Here is an 18638-nt window from a genome sequence, read left to right as displayed (position 1 = left end):
TACTGTCTTATATCACAGCCAGTCACTTCCCATCTTAGGTACACTGTGTTGTAAACTTACTTTTTTTTTTTCTCGTACAAACAGAAGACCATTCATTCAAATCTATTAATCCTTGTTTTCATCTTCTTGATGTAAAATTGCTTCAGCTCTAAAAGTATTTTCTTCTTCATGTCAGTTACTTTGTAATTCCTTGGCATGAAAGAAGCTTCAATAAGTTTTGGCCCATCAGATGACATGACTTAGTACACTTGTTTGCAGTGCCCTTAGTGCAACCTTCAAGTTACAAAGTGAAAGAATACAATAAACAATTGGAAACTACTAAAAGAGCAGCCTAGAATCTAGAGGCTGGAAAATTGTCCTGTTAAATTAGGGGGTTTAATCTGTTTGAAATAGCATACAGATATATTTAAAATAATTTTCTGTCTTTCCAAATCATTTACAGTATGAATATGAGGGTTATTATAAAACTTATGTAACACAATTTTGAGGAGGAACATTCCTAATTTTCATCTGTTTGAAGTGGAAAATCACAGTTGTGTTTCACCTTTGCATGCCTTTTTCCCTTTATAAAGCCAGATTTTATTGTCACAGATTGCAACTACATGCTGTGCCTGATATTTAAAAACTGGCATGTTTGCCTTTGTGGTGACATTTGGGGCACTCACATTAAAAGTGTGAAATACAACACACGTGCTAAATTTCAGGAATGGGGGTGGTAAATTTTCATTTTATTTGCACTCGTACTACAGATGGCTTCACTGAAGATAGCAATATAAATTTAATTGAAACGTAGGCCCCAGTAGGTGTTCCCCATCCTGAGAATTTTGAATTCAGGTTGGAAATAGAAAACTAACTACAGCTCTTCAAGGCAGATTGTGCACCCTGAAATGTGTGTTTTGAAGGATTGCTCAACTTATGTGAGGAGGAAAAGACCTTAAACATACCTCATGCACTTTCAGTTGTTTGAAGTTTCCTGGCATGATAGAAGTTTGTGTGGCTCAGATCAATCCATCTGACCCACCCAGGTAGGCGGATCTGACCCCTCATGTAGGAGGAGAACCATAAAGTGGGTCTTACGTCCCATTCCCACAGAATTATCTGTCATGATTAATACAACCTTATTTTATGTAGATTTTTCTGACAATATCATTTGATAAGAAATGGTATACGGAGAAGTTTTCCAACAGTTCCATTAAAAAATATCTGTATGTGGTGGGCACAGAACTGCTACAGTGATAGAGGTCCTATGGGAGAAGGCTCCAGCTTGCTGTAACTCCACTGGGAAGCTTACGACTGGTAGTGACTTCTTCCAAATGGGACACACTCAACATGTCAATAGAATGATAAAATGAAATATCTATGAGAAAGCACTTGCAAGACTTTCTTCTAGAAGAAAAATACCTCCTACTGTCATTACCAAAGGAGGGAACCATTTTCTTTATTGGTTTGAATCTATATTGCGCAACTGCAAGTCAGTAAAACTAAAAAGAAAACTCTGTTAATCTAGGCAGTGGTGTATGACTCATTCTAGACAAGGCTGAAAGTGTTAGTCCTGACTACAAATGACCATTGAAAAAGCCCATGACATTTCCACTTCGGGTAGCCATGAGATTCTCATCAAGTGTCAGACTGAATGAATGTTAGCTTTCTAGAGTTACTCATAGAGCTGAAAATAGAACTTTGAATAGTGCTTAACAGCTGTCAAAGTGTACCCCAACAGTTCTTGCATTTCTGAGTGTGTGATAGACTTGTGACACAGGATATAACATAAAGTAATGAAATTAAGGGTTGAAGCAAGCAAAATGCTGGTTTATATCTGAATGGCATGTAGCATAGTTTAAGAGATAAAATTTAAGCCAGTTTTTAAACTTTCTGGATTGTAGATTGTTCTCTGGCTTTCTTTACATTAGCTTTCTGTGATCCTTAGACAACCAGACGCTAAGATATTTCTCGTTCCTCCTGATAGTCCCCCTGTGCTGTGAATTTTCTTGGAGTGATGGTACAGGAAATCCCATGTAGAAGAAATCTCCAGCTAGCTGGTTAAACTGGCTCCCCGGCTCCTTCTCTAATCACTTCTGTCTTAAGAGTGTGTCATCTTCCAGCTGTTAATTTTAATTTATTGTAGGTACTGTGATATGCACAACTGGTAAAGCTAAAATATTCTGGGTGAAACTTGGGTCAGTACTTATAAATTCCAAAATCCATTTCTTTTTCTTTCAAAGTAAAAGTGGAAACTATGTTATTAGAGTGCTTGCTGAAGAAATATCTTATTCTTAAGGCAAATTATCTATTTTTTACCTCTTTCTTAGCTCCGCTTACTAATGAAGGGCTTGCAACGTATACACTCTCCCAGCTTCTGGGTTCCTAACATAGGTTAATGCCACCACATTAATGAATTTAAATATTCCATATCAGCAGTCTTCCACCTGTGACACTCATTATCCAAATATGCTTCAGTAATGGTCAAGTTGCACAATACTAAGCTATTTAAGGTCATAAGTGTGTAAATCCATGCAATAACATTTTTTTTTCTCAATTTTTTTTTTTCAGTATCATGTTAGGCACATGTTTTTCCCCATAAACCTAAATTTTGAACCACAGGTACTTGATGGTGTGTGAAGCCCTCTTCCCCCACTAGGAATCAGAGTATAGTGATTTTTAGGATACTCTTTTTCAAAAATGTCTATATATTGTCCCTTTAGCAATCTTCTCCTAAGCTGACATATGACTACAATGTGTCTATACCCTGACAATGCTGTTGGATTACAGCAGTCTGCCACAGCCTTTCCCACACTGTCTTTCATTGCCCCCTTTACCTTTAGACTATATAACATCACCTCTAAGGTTTTTCTTAAAGGCTTTAATAAGGAAGTCATATCCATTATATTTCTTGTCCCTTTTTCTCCTACTTTTCCCTTCAACCGACACACCCCCTGTGCTGTTCTATGTACATACACAGGTTTGCTGGGCAAGATTGCTGCAGACTTAGGAGGTGCAGCAGAAAGTGCAGCAGAGCAGAGGAGGGTTTATTTTAAGAAGAAGATCAGCATGCAGAAGAGTCTTTTCATGCATGTGTCCACAGACACAGTCATGTGTTGATACGGAGTTTTTCTTTCGGTTGCTGTTTCATTATGAGTATGAGTCCATCTGGGTTACGACATGACATTTTTATCTACTGTGCAAGATAAAAATCCACTTGGTGGTGTTGAGAACTGCAGAAGTCTAATGAAAGTTTTAATATAGCTTTGTTGAAAAGTAAGGTTATCGGTCATATTAGAATCATGCGTATCTGTTACATAAAACCCAAGTGGCAGCTTGTTTCCTTCAAATTTGGCATGGAGGGGGCTATTTGATACTTCTATTTTTGTTGATCTTCGATTCCAAATCCTGCGTTAATAGTGATTGATTCAGGGTATCACATAGAGGTTGATGCTGCAGATGGCATAAAATGATTAATCAAGGCAACAAAGATAGGATATCACTTAATATAGAAAGTACGTTATGTTTGTTTGGGGATGAAAGCAAGAGAATCAGACTGCATTTTACTTATTTATACAAACAAAGTGCTACATATGGCATAAATGGTTGAGGTTAGACATCAGAAGGTTGGTCCCGTCTCAGTCTCCCCATGTATTAACCATGTATTCATTCTTATGAATTTGGGATTGCAGTGAAATGCCATGTGAGTTGATTGTATTCTTCTGTAATTCAAGAATTGGAAGAATAGGACTTTCTGCAATGAGCAATTTAATGCCTAGGCCATGCCTGCTGATGTTTATGTAACCTCTTCTTTAAAGTATCCAGTTCCACAGCTTCCTTAGGTATTTACATTTTTCTGTTTCAACATCTACCTGTTTAGAAAGCTTTCCCTGAAATTCCTGAAGGCAAAATAAGCTTAGAGGTTGGTTTTTTTTTTTTTTTTTTCCATTTTACGGTCATTACAGAGAACAATTAATTCTCATAATAATTTCCTCTTACATTTTAGGAAACCATTTTTATGTTGTCACCCTCATCCAAATTTTCTTTTCAACTTTTGTCTTTTCAGCTGAACAAACTAATTCCTTTCAAATTCTCCTAAGTTATATCTTAAATCCTTTTCATCTTTTATTCTCTGTTTATAATAGCATGTTATCTCTACCTTTATAAAACATGCTCTTCAACAGTTAGAGAAACTTAAGTGGTATCAAGAGAACAGAGTATTTTCTGTGGCTTTTTTTTTTCATGCAGCACTTAGGTAAATACGTCATAGTATATAACTTACCTTTTTGCAACTGCATTATATTATTGAACCATATTTGGTTTTTTTCCCTTTTCTCTGAAACTTTTTTTCCTAACTGCTGCTTTTTACAGGTATCCTTCAATTTCAGTTTCTGTGTTTGATTTTCTAAGTATTTTAAATCTTACATTGTATTAGGGAGTTTCTTCTTGTATGTTTAATGTATTCCTCTTCATGAATTGCCAGCTTTCTTGTAATCCTTTATTCTTTAGATTATCTTCCCACGATACTCAACAAGCTAGTTCTCCGAGTTTGTTGAAGTCTGCCTCTTTGAAATGTTATCCTTGTTTTACTGCTGTCATACTTTCCTTTCTTTAAAATAAAAATCACTTATTGATCTTTCACTCAAATGATCTTCTTTCCTCTAGATTTATAGTTAATTCCTCCTTAAAATTCAGAAATAAATCTAACTGGTCTTGGCATCTTCTAGAATAAGAAATTTTCCTAACCCGCTACAAGATATTCAGGAATTTTGTCTCCCATCATATTGTTTTATCTGCATGAACCTATATAATTAGTTATAAATAATTTTTGTATGCTTCCAGTGTTTATTGAAGAAGTGCCATAAGTAAATCTCAAAGAACTGACTGTAGTGAGTGCAGCTGTAGACAGAGAAGATATAAGTTGTTCTGCTATCAGTGCCACGTAAGAGAGACTCACAAATCCCATTCATTTAAAAACGTAAGAGTGGAGAAAACGTAAAAGTTAAGAATTGGTTTCTGCAGATAGAGAAGCAAAACTGGATACAAGAAAAAGAAATTAATATCTTTATGAAGATATTAATATCTTTATGAAGAGATGTTTTTCTATAAACTTAGCTATTATATAGTCACAATTCTGACATTTGTGTATTCACTGAGTGTAGAGTTTTCCAAAGGTTAACTTTACCACATTGGTATAAAGGTGCAGCTTTCTGGGAAGAAACTGCAGGATTTGTCCACTTAATAGAATAAGTAATGTAACTAAGCTAGTACAACTGAATATATTTTTAAAAAGAATCAACTATTATTAAGTGACTCTAAAACTTGATAGAAATCTTAGTTTCTAAACGCTGCTTAGGCCAACTGCTAGATGGATGTTGAGCATTAGCTGAGCATTAGTCCATTAGTAGATGGAATTATTTCAGATGGGATGGGACATCTTTGAATGAAAAGATCTGCTGACACACTGGTGGAAAAAACAGAGAGAAATACGTAGGAGACTTTATACTGGGGCTCAAAGGAAGAAGTTACAGAATGAGAATCTCTGTAGTAGGCAAAAGAATAAGGGAACAGCTGAAACAAACAGATGGTAGCACAAGATACATGCATGCAGCACCCTCAACAGATGACAGGTTAAGAAGGAAATGAAAATTTCGAGAAACAAAGTTACAGTCCATTCAGATAACAAGTCATATATGTTTATATATTGAGAAGCATAACAGAGGAAAGGGATATGAAATGGGAAATGAGAAAGCATAAGTGTAGGTGTACTGTAAACTTCACTTAAGCAACTAGAAACCCTGTGCAACTTAAATGTAAAGTATTAGAGATTGCTGCAGACATTGTAAGGAAGGGTTGCTTTTTAGGAGAGAACATCAGTACCTGAGATGAGGAAGCACTGTTTGGGAAATCTTATCAAGAGTAAGAATTGTTATATGTAATTAAGAAGGCCTTTTTGTATAGAATTTTGCAAAAAATATTTCAGTTTTGACAAAAAGCAAGAAAAAAATTAATCTTTCAAGAAAGGGATGAGTATTCCGGTGAGAAACAAACAGAAAATACCCCAGTCTATACTTAGAAAGTGACTTGGTTTCAAAATCCCGATTAGTCCCAAAAAAAAGGCTAAAACCTGCTCTGTCATATCTCCAGAAAATCATAGTCACATTCTTTAATCTTTTGCACTATACAGGATAGAATTTAATATACAGAATTTAATGTGCTGTACAGAATTGAATGTCTTTAACAGAAGAATGAGAAACTGACTTTGCAATCTTGTCCTTGTGTGGTTATGGAAAATGACATTCAAGTATGAGCTTTCAATTATTTTCTCTTGAGGTTTTCACAAACATTTTTATAGGTCTTATTCCTAAAAAACAGAGAAAAAAAACGCCAAATTTAAAAAAAATCTGTTTTTTTCAGAACAGAGTCATCCCCTGTGTACAGTCTTTGAATTCTTAGCCTATTATGTGTTTCCATTCTTCTGTTTCTATATTCAGTTTCTATTTGAAGTCAGTAATTGTAGTCAAAGTCACAGTCATGTTAGCCTTGTATCAAATTCAAAATGATGTATTCAGTGTTTGCTGAGGCTTAGGTGGGAATTCTGTGCTTCATAATCTCATTATTAGTCTAGTCACATTTAATCCATAATGACCAAAGAACCTGGAGTCCAAGCTGCAAATATATTTTTTTAATAATTCTGACTTTATTTAAATGGATCTTTTTAACAAGAAAGAATTTGTTTTATTTACCAATGATTTTATGAAGCCACCTCTTTGCAGGTGATGAATTGTATAATGCAGACTGTCCATATTGTATTCTCGGTTCTACATGTAGACAGGAAAAACAACAATAACCTCAATGCTTTCTGTTGCAAACTTAGGCTGTAGATGCCATTTTATTTGAAAACAAAGACAAAACCAAAACCCTCAAAGGCAATATTTTGGCTATAATAAATTTCTCTGTAAGAAGCATATTTATAAATAAGGCTGAATACCTTTTTTCCTTTTTTCAATAAAAAGACAGACTTTGTGAGAGATTATTAAAATTCACTTATCTCTCATCATAGACTGAAAGATGGCTTATAAGTTGTCACCTAAAGTGACAACAATAATACATTGTTTCTGCTCTTCTCTTTCAGCCATTGTGAATGCAAAATTTACATCTAGATTTACTAAGAACATTCTGTTACAAACTGTTAAACACACCAGGTCTCTAGACAACCCCCAAGGTTGTTTTATTTTTTTTTTTCTGAAAATTTAGTTTATTTAGCTGATTACAAAGGAAAGGAAAATGCGTATCATTCAGTATAGGAGTGAACTGTGTCATGATTAATTTTGTTATTATGAAACCATCCATAGGATAGATGGTATCTGTAAATCTGTACATATGCAATGTTTCTCATAGATAATCCTGAGATTTCAGGTGCAGTTTGGCAAGAAGTACAATGCATAAGGATGCACAGTGATTGCATTAATAGCTAACTGTGAAGGACATTCTCTATTACACGATTGCGCTTAAGACTTGGTCTTTCAGCCATGCTAGGACATTTGCCAGTTGCTGACAGCAGGCATTATCAGTGCCTCCTTGTGTCAGTAATGGAACGTCTTACCTGCAAGCAGAGACAAGGTCAGGTTGCCCTGAGCACAGTCCTGTATGGCAGTGCTGAGTTCCCATTGTTATTCAGTAGTTTGGGGTTTTTTTTCCCCCTAAAAAAGGAAAAGGAACCAAATGAAGTATTTTCATTCCTCAGTCTCCCTCTTCTAAGGTGTTCTGAAGATACCGTTCTGTTCCCAGGTCAATCTCCAAGAAACAGCACGTGAACATGGACACAAGTCCCTTCACCTGTTTAGTTAGCAAACACTTTTTTCAAGCTCACTAAATCGTTTTCATTTGGAATTTTCATGTTCCTGTGAAGATCAGGCCATTGTAAAATTAGATATGAACTTTGTATAACTGATAATTCCAGAGAGGAAGATTTCCTGTAAATGGGTTCTGCTGGAAATGAGGATTTCCGATGGCCCTTCCCTTTCCCCCCATCCTTTTCCCTCTTCTAATACAACTGTTCAGTACTCGCAACCACTTAGTTTCAGTCAGTGTTTTCCATGCTGTACAAGAACTGGAGTAATGGGAGTAAAAAATGGAGGGAGTAACTATACAAAGGGGATAGTTCATATACTTTTTTCAAAGACTATTTGCATGGGAAAAAAAAAAAAACAACAGTGGAGTACCTGATTAAAATGAATGTTTGAAATATTCAATGGAATAGTAAATATTTCTTTAAATCCTTAGTTGATATTTGTAATATTTCTTCCCCGGGGCTTATAAGGCCAAAAAAAAAGAAAAAGAAAAAGGAAAAAAGAAGGCTTAGTGTCACAACATGAACAGCAAATATCTCTCTAATTAATCTGGTCCTTTCCAGCTGCTCAGCTGCCTCCAAATGTTGTTTTGACTATCAAAGAAACACCTAAAATGCTTTTAATCCAGAGTACAGAGGGAATTACTTTGTCAACTCCTTTGTCTGGTTCCTGATATGGGCCACCAAATTTACAAGGAACTCTCAGAAAACAAATTACTTTTTCTTCAGGGAATGCTAAATGCTGAGTGTCAGGGAGAAGTAGCTTAGGGAAAAGGAGGAATTTAATTGTTTTTCATTTCAACAAAGAAACTTTGTTATTAATATAACCAAGGAAGGAAACAGATCAACTGAGTAAATAGAACCCGGGTAGTCAAAGTAAAACATTCAACAGCTGAACTGTTAAAAAGATGATAGTGTAATTTCTTCATCGGGAGACTAAGAGACAGGATCTGTGTCTAGAAAATCACCTGATCCAAACTGAGTGGTTTACCTTTATTTCTGAGGTGATGTGGGGTGGTCTGGTGAAGATGATTTCCACACTTTTGGTGGAAATCACAGGAGAAAGCAACCATTGCATTGCCATCCTTTGAGCCAGAGCTACAGCCACAAATCTGCATCACAGAAGACTACTTGAGGACTATTTTGGGGTTTTCTAGATAAAATCCATCTCTGCCTTTCAGCAAGCAAGATGCTGTAAGCATACAGCAACTGCATTCGTTACGCTCTATCGGAGGCATCATATTAACCTAAATGTCTTAAGGCACCATTTATGTTAGTAAATTACATGGCACCAAAACATGGGCTTGGACACTGTCTTTCAATCATGTATTGGTTTTAACTGTTAGTTAAACCTGGGAGATTTTCAGCCTCTGCCAACTGGCGCACTCCCAGAAAAGGTGCTGAGACTGCTCCCAGGGCAGCAAGGAAAGGGGAAGAGGGAAGGAGCAATGGTTTAGCTCCTATGCATATATGTGGGCTCTGTTGCCACAGTTGCTCTTAAGGCTGGAGAGTGGACCAAGGCCCAATTTTTGGTAGGGTTGACACAACCAAATTGATTCTCAAACTTAAATTCAAGCACATCGTTGTGAAGTCCTACTGGTGTTTTTGAAAGCACAGCTTTTCTCTTTCTTACTGCTGTTCTTGAGACTGAAGTTGTAAAAAGCTAATAAAACAGTGCTGATTTATATCTACACCTGGAAAATGTTGAGATTAAAAACTTCACTCATTTGTGGAGACAGTGTAGTACAGAGGACATAGGCTCCTTGTTGTTATGTAATATTCCTACATTAAGTTATTGGGAACATACAGAATTGAACAATTCCCCTTGTACTTCTGTGATACTTCTGGCTCATCAAAGATTAAGTCTAAACTAGGTAAAGATTTGAAGGATCACATTATCAGTGATTCATCAGTCTAATTATATTCAGTTTAGCAGAGGTAGATTAGTAGGTATCAGCAGGGTATTTATACCTTCATACTTTTAGCCATATGGCAGAAGAGGAAGGGGCACCACGTGCTGGCCCTTTAGTGAGTAAGGAATGAGTTGCTGTAGTTCCACAAGGTGGCACTAAGAAGATGTAGAACAACGTAACCGAATGAGTACTTTTTTAGTTCTGTGAGTGTTAATTCTGAATTTTTTTCAAAATGTTAATCATAACGGTGTTTTCAACCTCTGCACTAAAAGATATTCCCATTTTTATGCAGATATGTTTTCTTTGTGAGGAAACAAAGCAAGCTGGATGAAACCACTTTTTTCTTTTTTGAAACACTTCACAGTTCTCAAAACACATTTCAGAGATTCATGGCATTCACTTTAAAGACATCGTCAGTGAACATGCAGCTTTCATTGTATGCATATGTTATGAAGACTTCGGGTATAATCCTAAATTGTTAGTTCCTTTTGTAGAGTAATTGCATATAACTACACTGCACATCAGTGTCCTTGGATCTATTTTCTCAATATATTAAGACTGTTAAATGGTTTTGGGCCCATATTATCAGTGTAGAAACATATCCAAAGCAAGTGAGATTCTCCAATAATCTTCTAATATGTAACAAACTTAGTTTTTCTTTTTATTTTAAGATAGAAGAAGGATTAACATTAGATTGTAACGTGAGCTAATTTTTAGAGTGTCATTATTTCTTTTCTTTATTAGACTATAATTACACAGACTATAATTAGACTATAAATTCATAAGTTAGCATTGCAGCTTGAAGTTTGAGGTTGAACTGTAGTGAATGAAAGATATCAATGATAGAGAAAACTGCAAATATACATGGAAAGTCTGTGAGTAATAATTCACTGTGGATAAATGTCTAGAAATGTAGTTCCAAGGACCTGCTCTATTAGTCTTTAAACACATGCCTCAATTAAAGCATTTTTCCATTGATGTCAAGGGGATTACTTGCATGGTTAAACGCCTTGCTGAACTGAAGCATAAAGAGTCAATTATGGAAAGACTTGAGTAGGGGTTTTATCAAATGCATTCAGACTTTCTTCATGTCTATAAATTTGAAGATGTCCAGCCTGTAATTATCTTTGCATCTAAATATTTGAGAGCTAAATTCTTATTATTTCCCATGTGGGTTTTTCTCCTCAGTTTCCCCAAGTCTACACATATTTTCAGAGAGTACCCAAAGCAAGAGGCAAATCCTAAAGTAGTCATAAGTATCAAAAGTACAACTTGATACATTTCTGTTGGTGTATCATGCCATTCTTGGTATTTCCTTACTTGACATAAAACTGTGAATTCTGCATTTGGAGTTCTAGACCTTTAAAACTTCACAACCTTAGCACCTGACTAGGTTTCATACCCTGCTGCTTAGGTTATCTCTGTGTTTTGCACAATTGCTGTTAAGGGCAAAATGTGTAGGCAGTCTGGGAGACACATACAAAAGCCTAAATCTCCAACTTCTGAACTTTTTTGAGCCTGGTATTCAGAGCAGTGGAAGTTATGAATTTGCTAAAACTGAGAAACATGAACTCAGACCTCTTTTGTATGACCATTGAACTCTCATTTAAAAGGTTAGAGGCACCACTGTAACGGTCATCTTGAAAAGAGTGAACCTTGCCCAGTCCATCACAGGAAAACCAGCTTTACTCTTATGTGTGAATCACACAGCTGCATTCATACTAATAAACGATCCGAGGCCAAGGTGCAGGCTGGAGAAATGTCCACAGTTATCCATACTGTTTAATTGTTAACAGACCCAACAGTATGGTTCTTGGCCTGTGGCAATCAACTCTTTTGAACAATGTCTGGGTTCAGTTCAGGGGGTAGCATGAGCCAAGGCCTGTTCCCAAAAGACCTTATAATGAGATCACCCGGTATGGGGGGTGGGACAGGGAGGGAGGAAAGCAGTACTATTTAGCCGTAGAGATGTGAGGTATGCTGGGCCACTTGCTGTCACGGCCTGAGAAAGAAAATGGGTTACATCCCATTTTATTTACTACATAAACATAGCCTAAGGGACCCTAAAATTTCCCCCTAGCACACCATTGTGAGTCTTACCCCTGCTGTTAAACACAGAACTTCTATTTCTCCTCTCCCTGTGTTTCCTAGGAAAATAAAGCCACTTTACTTTTATAGATATAATCCAAATGGTTCAGGACTGCATCCCTGGAAGTCCTGAATTGAGCAGTTCAGCATGACAGGCTACGGACCAGAATTTAGGTGAAACTCCATATTTGGTGCTTCCTATTGGCTAATCCTAGGTGGTTTCCGAATTAGTATATAGGATTTTCAGATCGTCCTCTGAAGGTTCAAGTTGGTCATAAATGCCTTCTGGTCTCAGTTAGTTCATAGCAGAATCCAAAATCATCTTCAAATTTCTGCCCACAGGTATAAGGACAGTAAGGAAAAAAATGCATTCACAGTTTTAACTGTGGCAGCTTGAAAACCACATAACATTTCCCTGACCTACGGCAGAACAGTACCAAAATGATTAAGTGGTATAAAGGCTATACTTCCAAGTGATTTAGAAGATGGAGTGCATAATGGAATTTAGAAAAGCAATTTTATGATTTTATTCAGAAAAATAGGCTTTGCGTATTTTTCTCATTTCAGAAGTGTACCTATTAAATATAAACTGCAAACAATTTTTCATCATGTCTGATAATCTATAAACACATTAGTGGGAAAAATAATTTCCTGGATCATGCTGGAATTAGTGAATTATTCCTCTATATCACAGCTTTTCTTGGTCTATAGTAAAAGACATTATCTGTGAATCTTTACCTGCAGTTACAAAGGCCAGATTAAAATATTCTGAAATCATATTGTCATCATGAAAACTGAAGTTGCATGATTTGATGAGATCAATTTTTATCTCCGTAAGTTTGTTAATCTAATTGTAGAGAAAGATGCACTCTTGCTGTTTTTACATGATAGACATAAAATTATGGGATTCATCTTGCCTACATCTAGTTGAGTAAATTTATCGTGTAGCTCTCTTGATATGTGATAAAGAGACATATATCTCCAAAGGTCATTTAATCTCCTCCTAAACAGAGAAATGAAGAGATGCACATAAATGGTTATTGAGAGCTCTCTCATTGCAACAGCACAGAATTCAAGGCAAATAATTTATCTGTCAAAAAATATGCATGTTCAACTGCTCTGAACTGCTTGCAGAGTGGTTGCAGTTTCTCAAACTCTCATAGGCCTACACATACTGCCTATGAATATATGCAGTGGTCTAAACAGCAAGGGTGATTTTGTGCTTAGTTACCACTTTGAATTAACTTCACTCAAGCTGTTAATTTTCTGTAATACTCATAACATGATACACCCAAAGGAAGAGTCTAATTTAATCTTGCTTTAATTTATTCCAAGAGCAAAATGAAGAAATAAGATAGGTAAAAAGCAACTGAGATCTGTAGTTTTTAAAGCAGCCTTCTCATGGGTAGCTCTAATTTCTGTCTTCATCACAACTCTCTTGAGTGCCATTATCCCCTAATACTTGTAGCAGTCAGAATCCTTCTATTCACCTTGGGTTTTATGAGCTTTTTCTGCTAGAGAGAAATACAAAATAAAAAGCAAATTAATTGTATAATTAACAATTGTATTTTCTTCAATACAGTACTTCTTCCTCTATTTTCTATAGCTTTCTTTTCTGTCTACCACTTTCTCTGATTAGAAGTTGGATTTTTGCTTGTTTTCCTTTGACATCCTTCATAGGATCCTAGGATAAATCAGGTTGCAAGGGACCTCCGGAAGTCTATAGTCCGATGTCAGGAATAAGATCAAGACATGGTGCTCAGGGCTTTTTCTAGTCTGGTCTTTAAAACCTCAAAGGAGGCAGGCTTTAAAACCTCTCTGGGCAGCCTGGGCCACTCACTGTCTGACTGTCCTTACATTAAAGTGAGAAAAATACAGAGAATTAGCTACCCATTCCCAGCACGTGATATATTCCTGACAGAATTAACACAGCTCTGGACGTGAACTCTCAGTGGTAGAAGTTAGGACTTTTGTATTTCAGAACAATTTCAAGACTGTATCTAACTGGGCTGGCAGAGCAGGCTGGTGCCCGTTTCTAGTTCCTCTCCATTCTAAGGGTGCGAGTTTTCTAGGAGTACTTTACTTTGAATAGTCCTATTGAAAATCAGAAAGTGTGACAGCTCCTATTTGTTTTTCTGATTGTTCCATTGTTTTTTATTGATTTGAAAGTTATGTTTCTTTGTGAAGAGAATAAATGCATCTCCCCTGGAGGCAAGGTTGCACTTCCCCTGGGAAATGGTTTGGGGGACAGAAGTGTCCATCCGCTGGTGTGGATGGTGGAGAGCAAGAGTCATAGCAAAAGGACCCGGGAACCTGCAGTTTACGCAGAACCTAAGAGGCTGCAGAGAAGCACAGAGAAGAAATAACCAGGCCTTGGTGGTGATGGAAAACAACTTTTTGGGATCAAAGAGTACTTGGCAGTTTGCTTCAACTCAGAAATCCACTTAGTTGGTTGAAACCAAACTTAAAAGGAAGGACAGGCAAAGGGAGAGGTGCTCATATCCATTGTGTCTGATCTAGTTGTTCCAAGTGTTCTCAGTCATAATTCCCTATTAAAAGTAATGAAATCTGTTTTTTTTACTTTAAAAGCCTTTTGTCTTCTTTGGAGAGATGTCTATAAGGAAAAGGTATAGACAGACGCATCTCGGTCCTTTGGCTGACTCTGGGTCCTGTCACAGAAAATGTTAGCACAGAGCATGTTTTTTTTGCTAAAATTGGCTTGTTTAATTTGACTTGCTGACTCATTTTTCCAGCTGGTCTGTCATTCTACTCAATTCCAGATGAGGCAATAGGAAAAAGAAAACTCTTTTGAATGTTCCACTCTCTTGCCAAACCAAGTAACAATTAAAAACTCCAATTTTCATTGCAGTTCTTTATCTCTGTTAATTATCCAAGGAACAGTAAATCAGATCTATTGTCCTCTGCTTGTTGTCAATAATTTAAATTCTAAATTCTTTATAGATTAGTTGCAGATTTAACAAGCTGCTTCTTTTCCCTAAATTACATACAATTTCACAACTTGAATCCAATGCAGTTTCATTTTTACGTTTGAGATCAAATGCTAGACAGTCCAGTCTAATTGACTCGTGTTTTATACACACACAAGCAAACCCACCTGACTCTGTCTTAACTTAATCAGTTAGTTTTAATCCAAAAGAGACATCAGGTCACTCAACTATCTAACTAGTGGCCTTCAGTGGGGTTTTTCTTATTGCACCATAATTTTTGAGAAGAATGTAATCTGAATCAAGTGTTTAGAAGACACTAAACCAGGAGCAGTGGTGAGTCCAAAAAAAAGAACAGGAGTATAGTAGGCAGGGACCATGTGAGCTGGGAGATACCAATAGAAAATAGCATTGTGATATTCAGCTTGGAAAAAATAGATTATAATTAAATAGAAACAGAAAGATCCATTAGAAGAGTTATAGCTGACATTTTGTAAAAGAAGTCAAGAACAAATGGGGGATGGCAAATGTGGCTTAAATTTACAATGTGATACAGTATTAAAAAAATAAATGAGATGTAGACATATCAGGTGAAGTCATGTTTGCACTATCAATACTGGTGTTTTCAAGGTAATAGAAGGCATTTTTCATCTGTCTCTACCCATACGAACTATGAGAACAAAATTTTACCATCACACATGTACAGTCATTCCCATACCTGTCCTGGTAACTAGAACTATAATTGGCTTGACTTATTACTGAGAAATGACCCTGTATGGGATAGTCTTATTAGGTTTATTGAAAAACTTCAAATTTTGTCTGTATTTAAAAAATACAAACACCTGAATCAGCATTGACTGCAGCAGAGTAGTTGTTTTAATTCTGCTTTTAACTGCAGAAACAAAGGGTTTGTATGGATAAAGCAAATCAAAACATATTATTAATTAAAAAGGGACCTGGACAAGCTGGAGAAGTGGGCCTCTGTGAACCTCATGAGGTTTAACAAGGCCAAGTGCAAGGTCCTGCACCTGGGTCGGGGCAACCCCTGGTATCAATACAGGCTGGGGGATGAAGAGATTGAGAGCAGCCCTGCCGAGAAGGACTTGGGGGTACTGGTGGATGAAAAGCTGGACATGAGCCAGCAATGTGCGCTCATAGCCCAGAAGGCCAATCGTATCCTGGGCTGCATCACAAGCAGCGTGGCCAGCAGGTCGAGGGAGGTGATTCTGCCCCTCTACTCTGCTCTGGTGAGACCCCACCTGGAGTCCTGCGTCCAGCTCTGGAGCCCTCAGCATAAGAAAGACACGGACCTGTTGGAGTGAGTCCAGAAGAGGGCCATGAAAATGATCAGGGGGATGGAACACCTCTCCTATGAGGAAAGGCTGAGAGAGTTGGGGTTGTTCAGCCTGGAGAAGAGAAGGCTCTGAGTAGACCTTATTGAGTCTTTTGAATACTTAAAGGGGGCTTATAACAAAGATGGGGACAAACTTTTTAGCAGGGCCTGTTGTGACAGGACAAGGGGGAGTGGCTTTAAACTAAAGGGGGGTAGATTTAGACTAGATCTAAGGAAGAAATTTTCTACAATGAGAGTGGTGAAGCACTGGCACAGGTTGCCCAGAGAGGTGGTGGCTGCCCCATCCCTGGAAACATTCCAGGTCAGGTTGGAGGGGGCTCTGAGCAACTGGATCTAGTTGAAGATGTCCCTGCCCACAGCAGGGGGGTTGGACTAGATGACCTTTAAAGGTCCCTTCCAACCCAAACTATACTATAATTCTATGAAAAATGATATCTAGCACAAAGCTTTGTTCGCCCTTCTTGCATATAGGGGTCAACACTAGTAAAGTTTCATCAATTGCTAGGTGCTGACTGATGATTTGGAGCTATTTCTACAGCTCTTGGTTAATAGATAAGCTCTGATTATGTCACACAATTTTTTTTTGCCTATTTGACAAATGAAGGCTTAGGTAGTAATCGCACATGCTAAGTAATGTGATGAAAATTTGTAAAAATAATCATTTAAAAACTTAGCAATGATCAGTAATTTACATGGAGTCTCTGCAATCTTATATTGTGAATAATATTTAAAGAAAACATTACCTTATTACTCAGTTATAGCCTGCCTGCAAATTAATTGTATTATGTTTTTAGTTTTAAACATAGTCATCAAGTTCCATAGAAAGGAATCCATATTCTGATTTCATGTTGTGATCTGTGATTTGTAAAGCGAAGTGGTAAAGTTAAAGGTCCATAAAGAAAGAGATGCCTGAAAAGGAAAGGCAGTCTGGTCCTTGGACATTTCTTCAGAGGGACATGATAGCAGCGAACAGCTTATTAAAACTGTTGGGAAAATAGTTTTCCTACCTTTTACAGAAATGCTCAGCTTTGGAGCAAAATATTCACCCAGAAGTTGAAACAATATTTGTAATTTGTCTATGTGTCTTGTAGGATTTTTAATTTGTATACAGCAATACTGGGTTTTGGTTTTAATTTTTCTCATTCAAATCAGACAATTTGCATGGAAAATAATTTCAGCTGAGAAGCCTGTTTTCAGTCCAAAACTTGGATAGAATTTGGTGAATTCTTCTGAAGCCATGACTCCCCTCACTTGCTGAGATAGATTGGAGTTGCATTGGCTAAACAGAATAGAATTATGCTTGTAAAACATATAGCTTTAATGAATATCAAGAGCTTAAAATGAAATATCAGAAGCTTAACACTTTCATGGAACTCTATTGAACTTATTTAGTGGTTTTACATAAAAAAGACTGAAAGTCTGAGCAAAATGAGAGTTTGTTTTCTGTAGTATCTGAAAATTCCATATCTTTTTTCCTGAAATTATTTTATATCCTAATAAATCCTGTTTTGCATTGCTTTGAATTCTACTGCCATGCATATGTTTGTTTTAATTCATTGGTGAGCATCTAATATTGATAGGAGATTATGTCAACTAATTTAACAAAACTGAAGAGTTATAATTACCACTGTAGGAAAAAAAAAAAAGAAATTCAAATGGTTCATGGACGGTAACCAATGTAAAAGCTTTAAAGTAAGAAAGATGTATGAAAGAACATTCTTCCTGAGTTCTACTTCATGGACCAAATAATAAGAATACACAAAATGTCATAATAACAGTGTATCTATTATGGCGATATTCACAGTTTTCTTTTTCTGTTGAAATGTATGAAAAATCAAGTATCATTAACTTGAGAGTCACAGCTAATTAATGACATATAGTTGTTTTATGCATTTTTTTTTAACTTGCACAGGTACGCGTGTTCACATTTTCTGTTGGTCAACATAATTATGACAAAGGACCTATACAGTGGATGGCCTGTGAAAATAAAGGTACTGTGTTTGTCTTTGGGACTATGCTTTGTCAGAGCTTTAGATAGGCAATATCTTTATTATTCTCTAAAAATTACAGGGCTTTTTTCAGCCTGATTTTTAGCTTTATTGTATTTTTTAATAGAAGTTCCATAAAGTTATTATTTGATGAAATAATGTGTATTTGCATATATATAAAGAATAAGCTTGCATATTTATTTCTGATTACTTTATTTAAAACCTTATACTGTAAGAAAAATACTACAGTATTTATAATAATAATAAAAATTATAATGATAATAATAATATAATATGGTTCAGTTTTGAGAATTCTTGTTGTAATAGCCATCTATGAAAAGATGGAACTGATGACAGATAAGAAATTAAGCAAAGCTGTTTTATATTAAGGGGTCTGGACAAAGGGATTTTTTGTTTGGTTGGCTGGTTGGATTTCTTTCTGTTTTTCTCCAAAACTTACAAGGGACCAGATGACTTGCATTATTTTTCCCTTTTTTGATGAAAATAACATTATTCCTG

At 36.4% G+C, this 18638-nt stretch overlaps 1 protein-coding gene across 1 annotated transcript in view; it reads left to right on the top strand.

Moving 5' to 3' along the window:
- Window positions 1-18638, top strand: part of CACNA2D1 (calcium channel, voltage-dependent, alpha 2/delta subunit 1) — a 379635-nt gene that overhangs the window by 296258 nt on the left and 64739 nt on the right. The window contains exon 12 of the mRNA XM_009328361.1: window positions 18044-18122. Coding sequence (XP_009326636.1) covers window positions 18044-18122 — 79 coding nt within the window. The remainder of the gene's footprint in view (window positions 1-18043; window positions 18123-18638) is intronic.

This window comes from Pygoscelis adeliae, unplaced genomic scaffold, assembly GCF_000699105.1.
Source record: "Pygoscelis adeliae isolate BGI_AS28 unplaced genomic scaffold, ASM69910v1 Scaffold267, whole genome shotgun sequence".
Classification (NCBI taxonomy): Eukaryota; Metazoa; Chordata; class Aves; order Sphenisciformes; family Spheniscidae; genus Pygoscelis; species Pygoscelis adeliae.
This window is presented reverse-complemented; position numbering and strand designations above follow the sequence as displayed.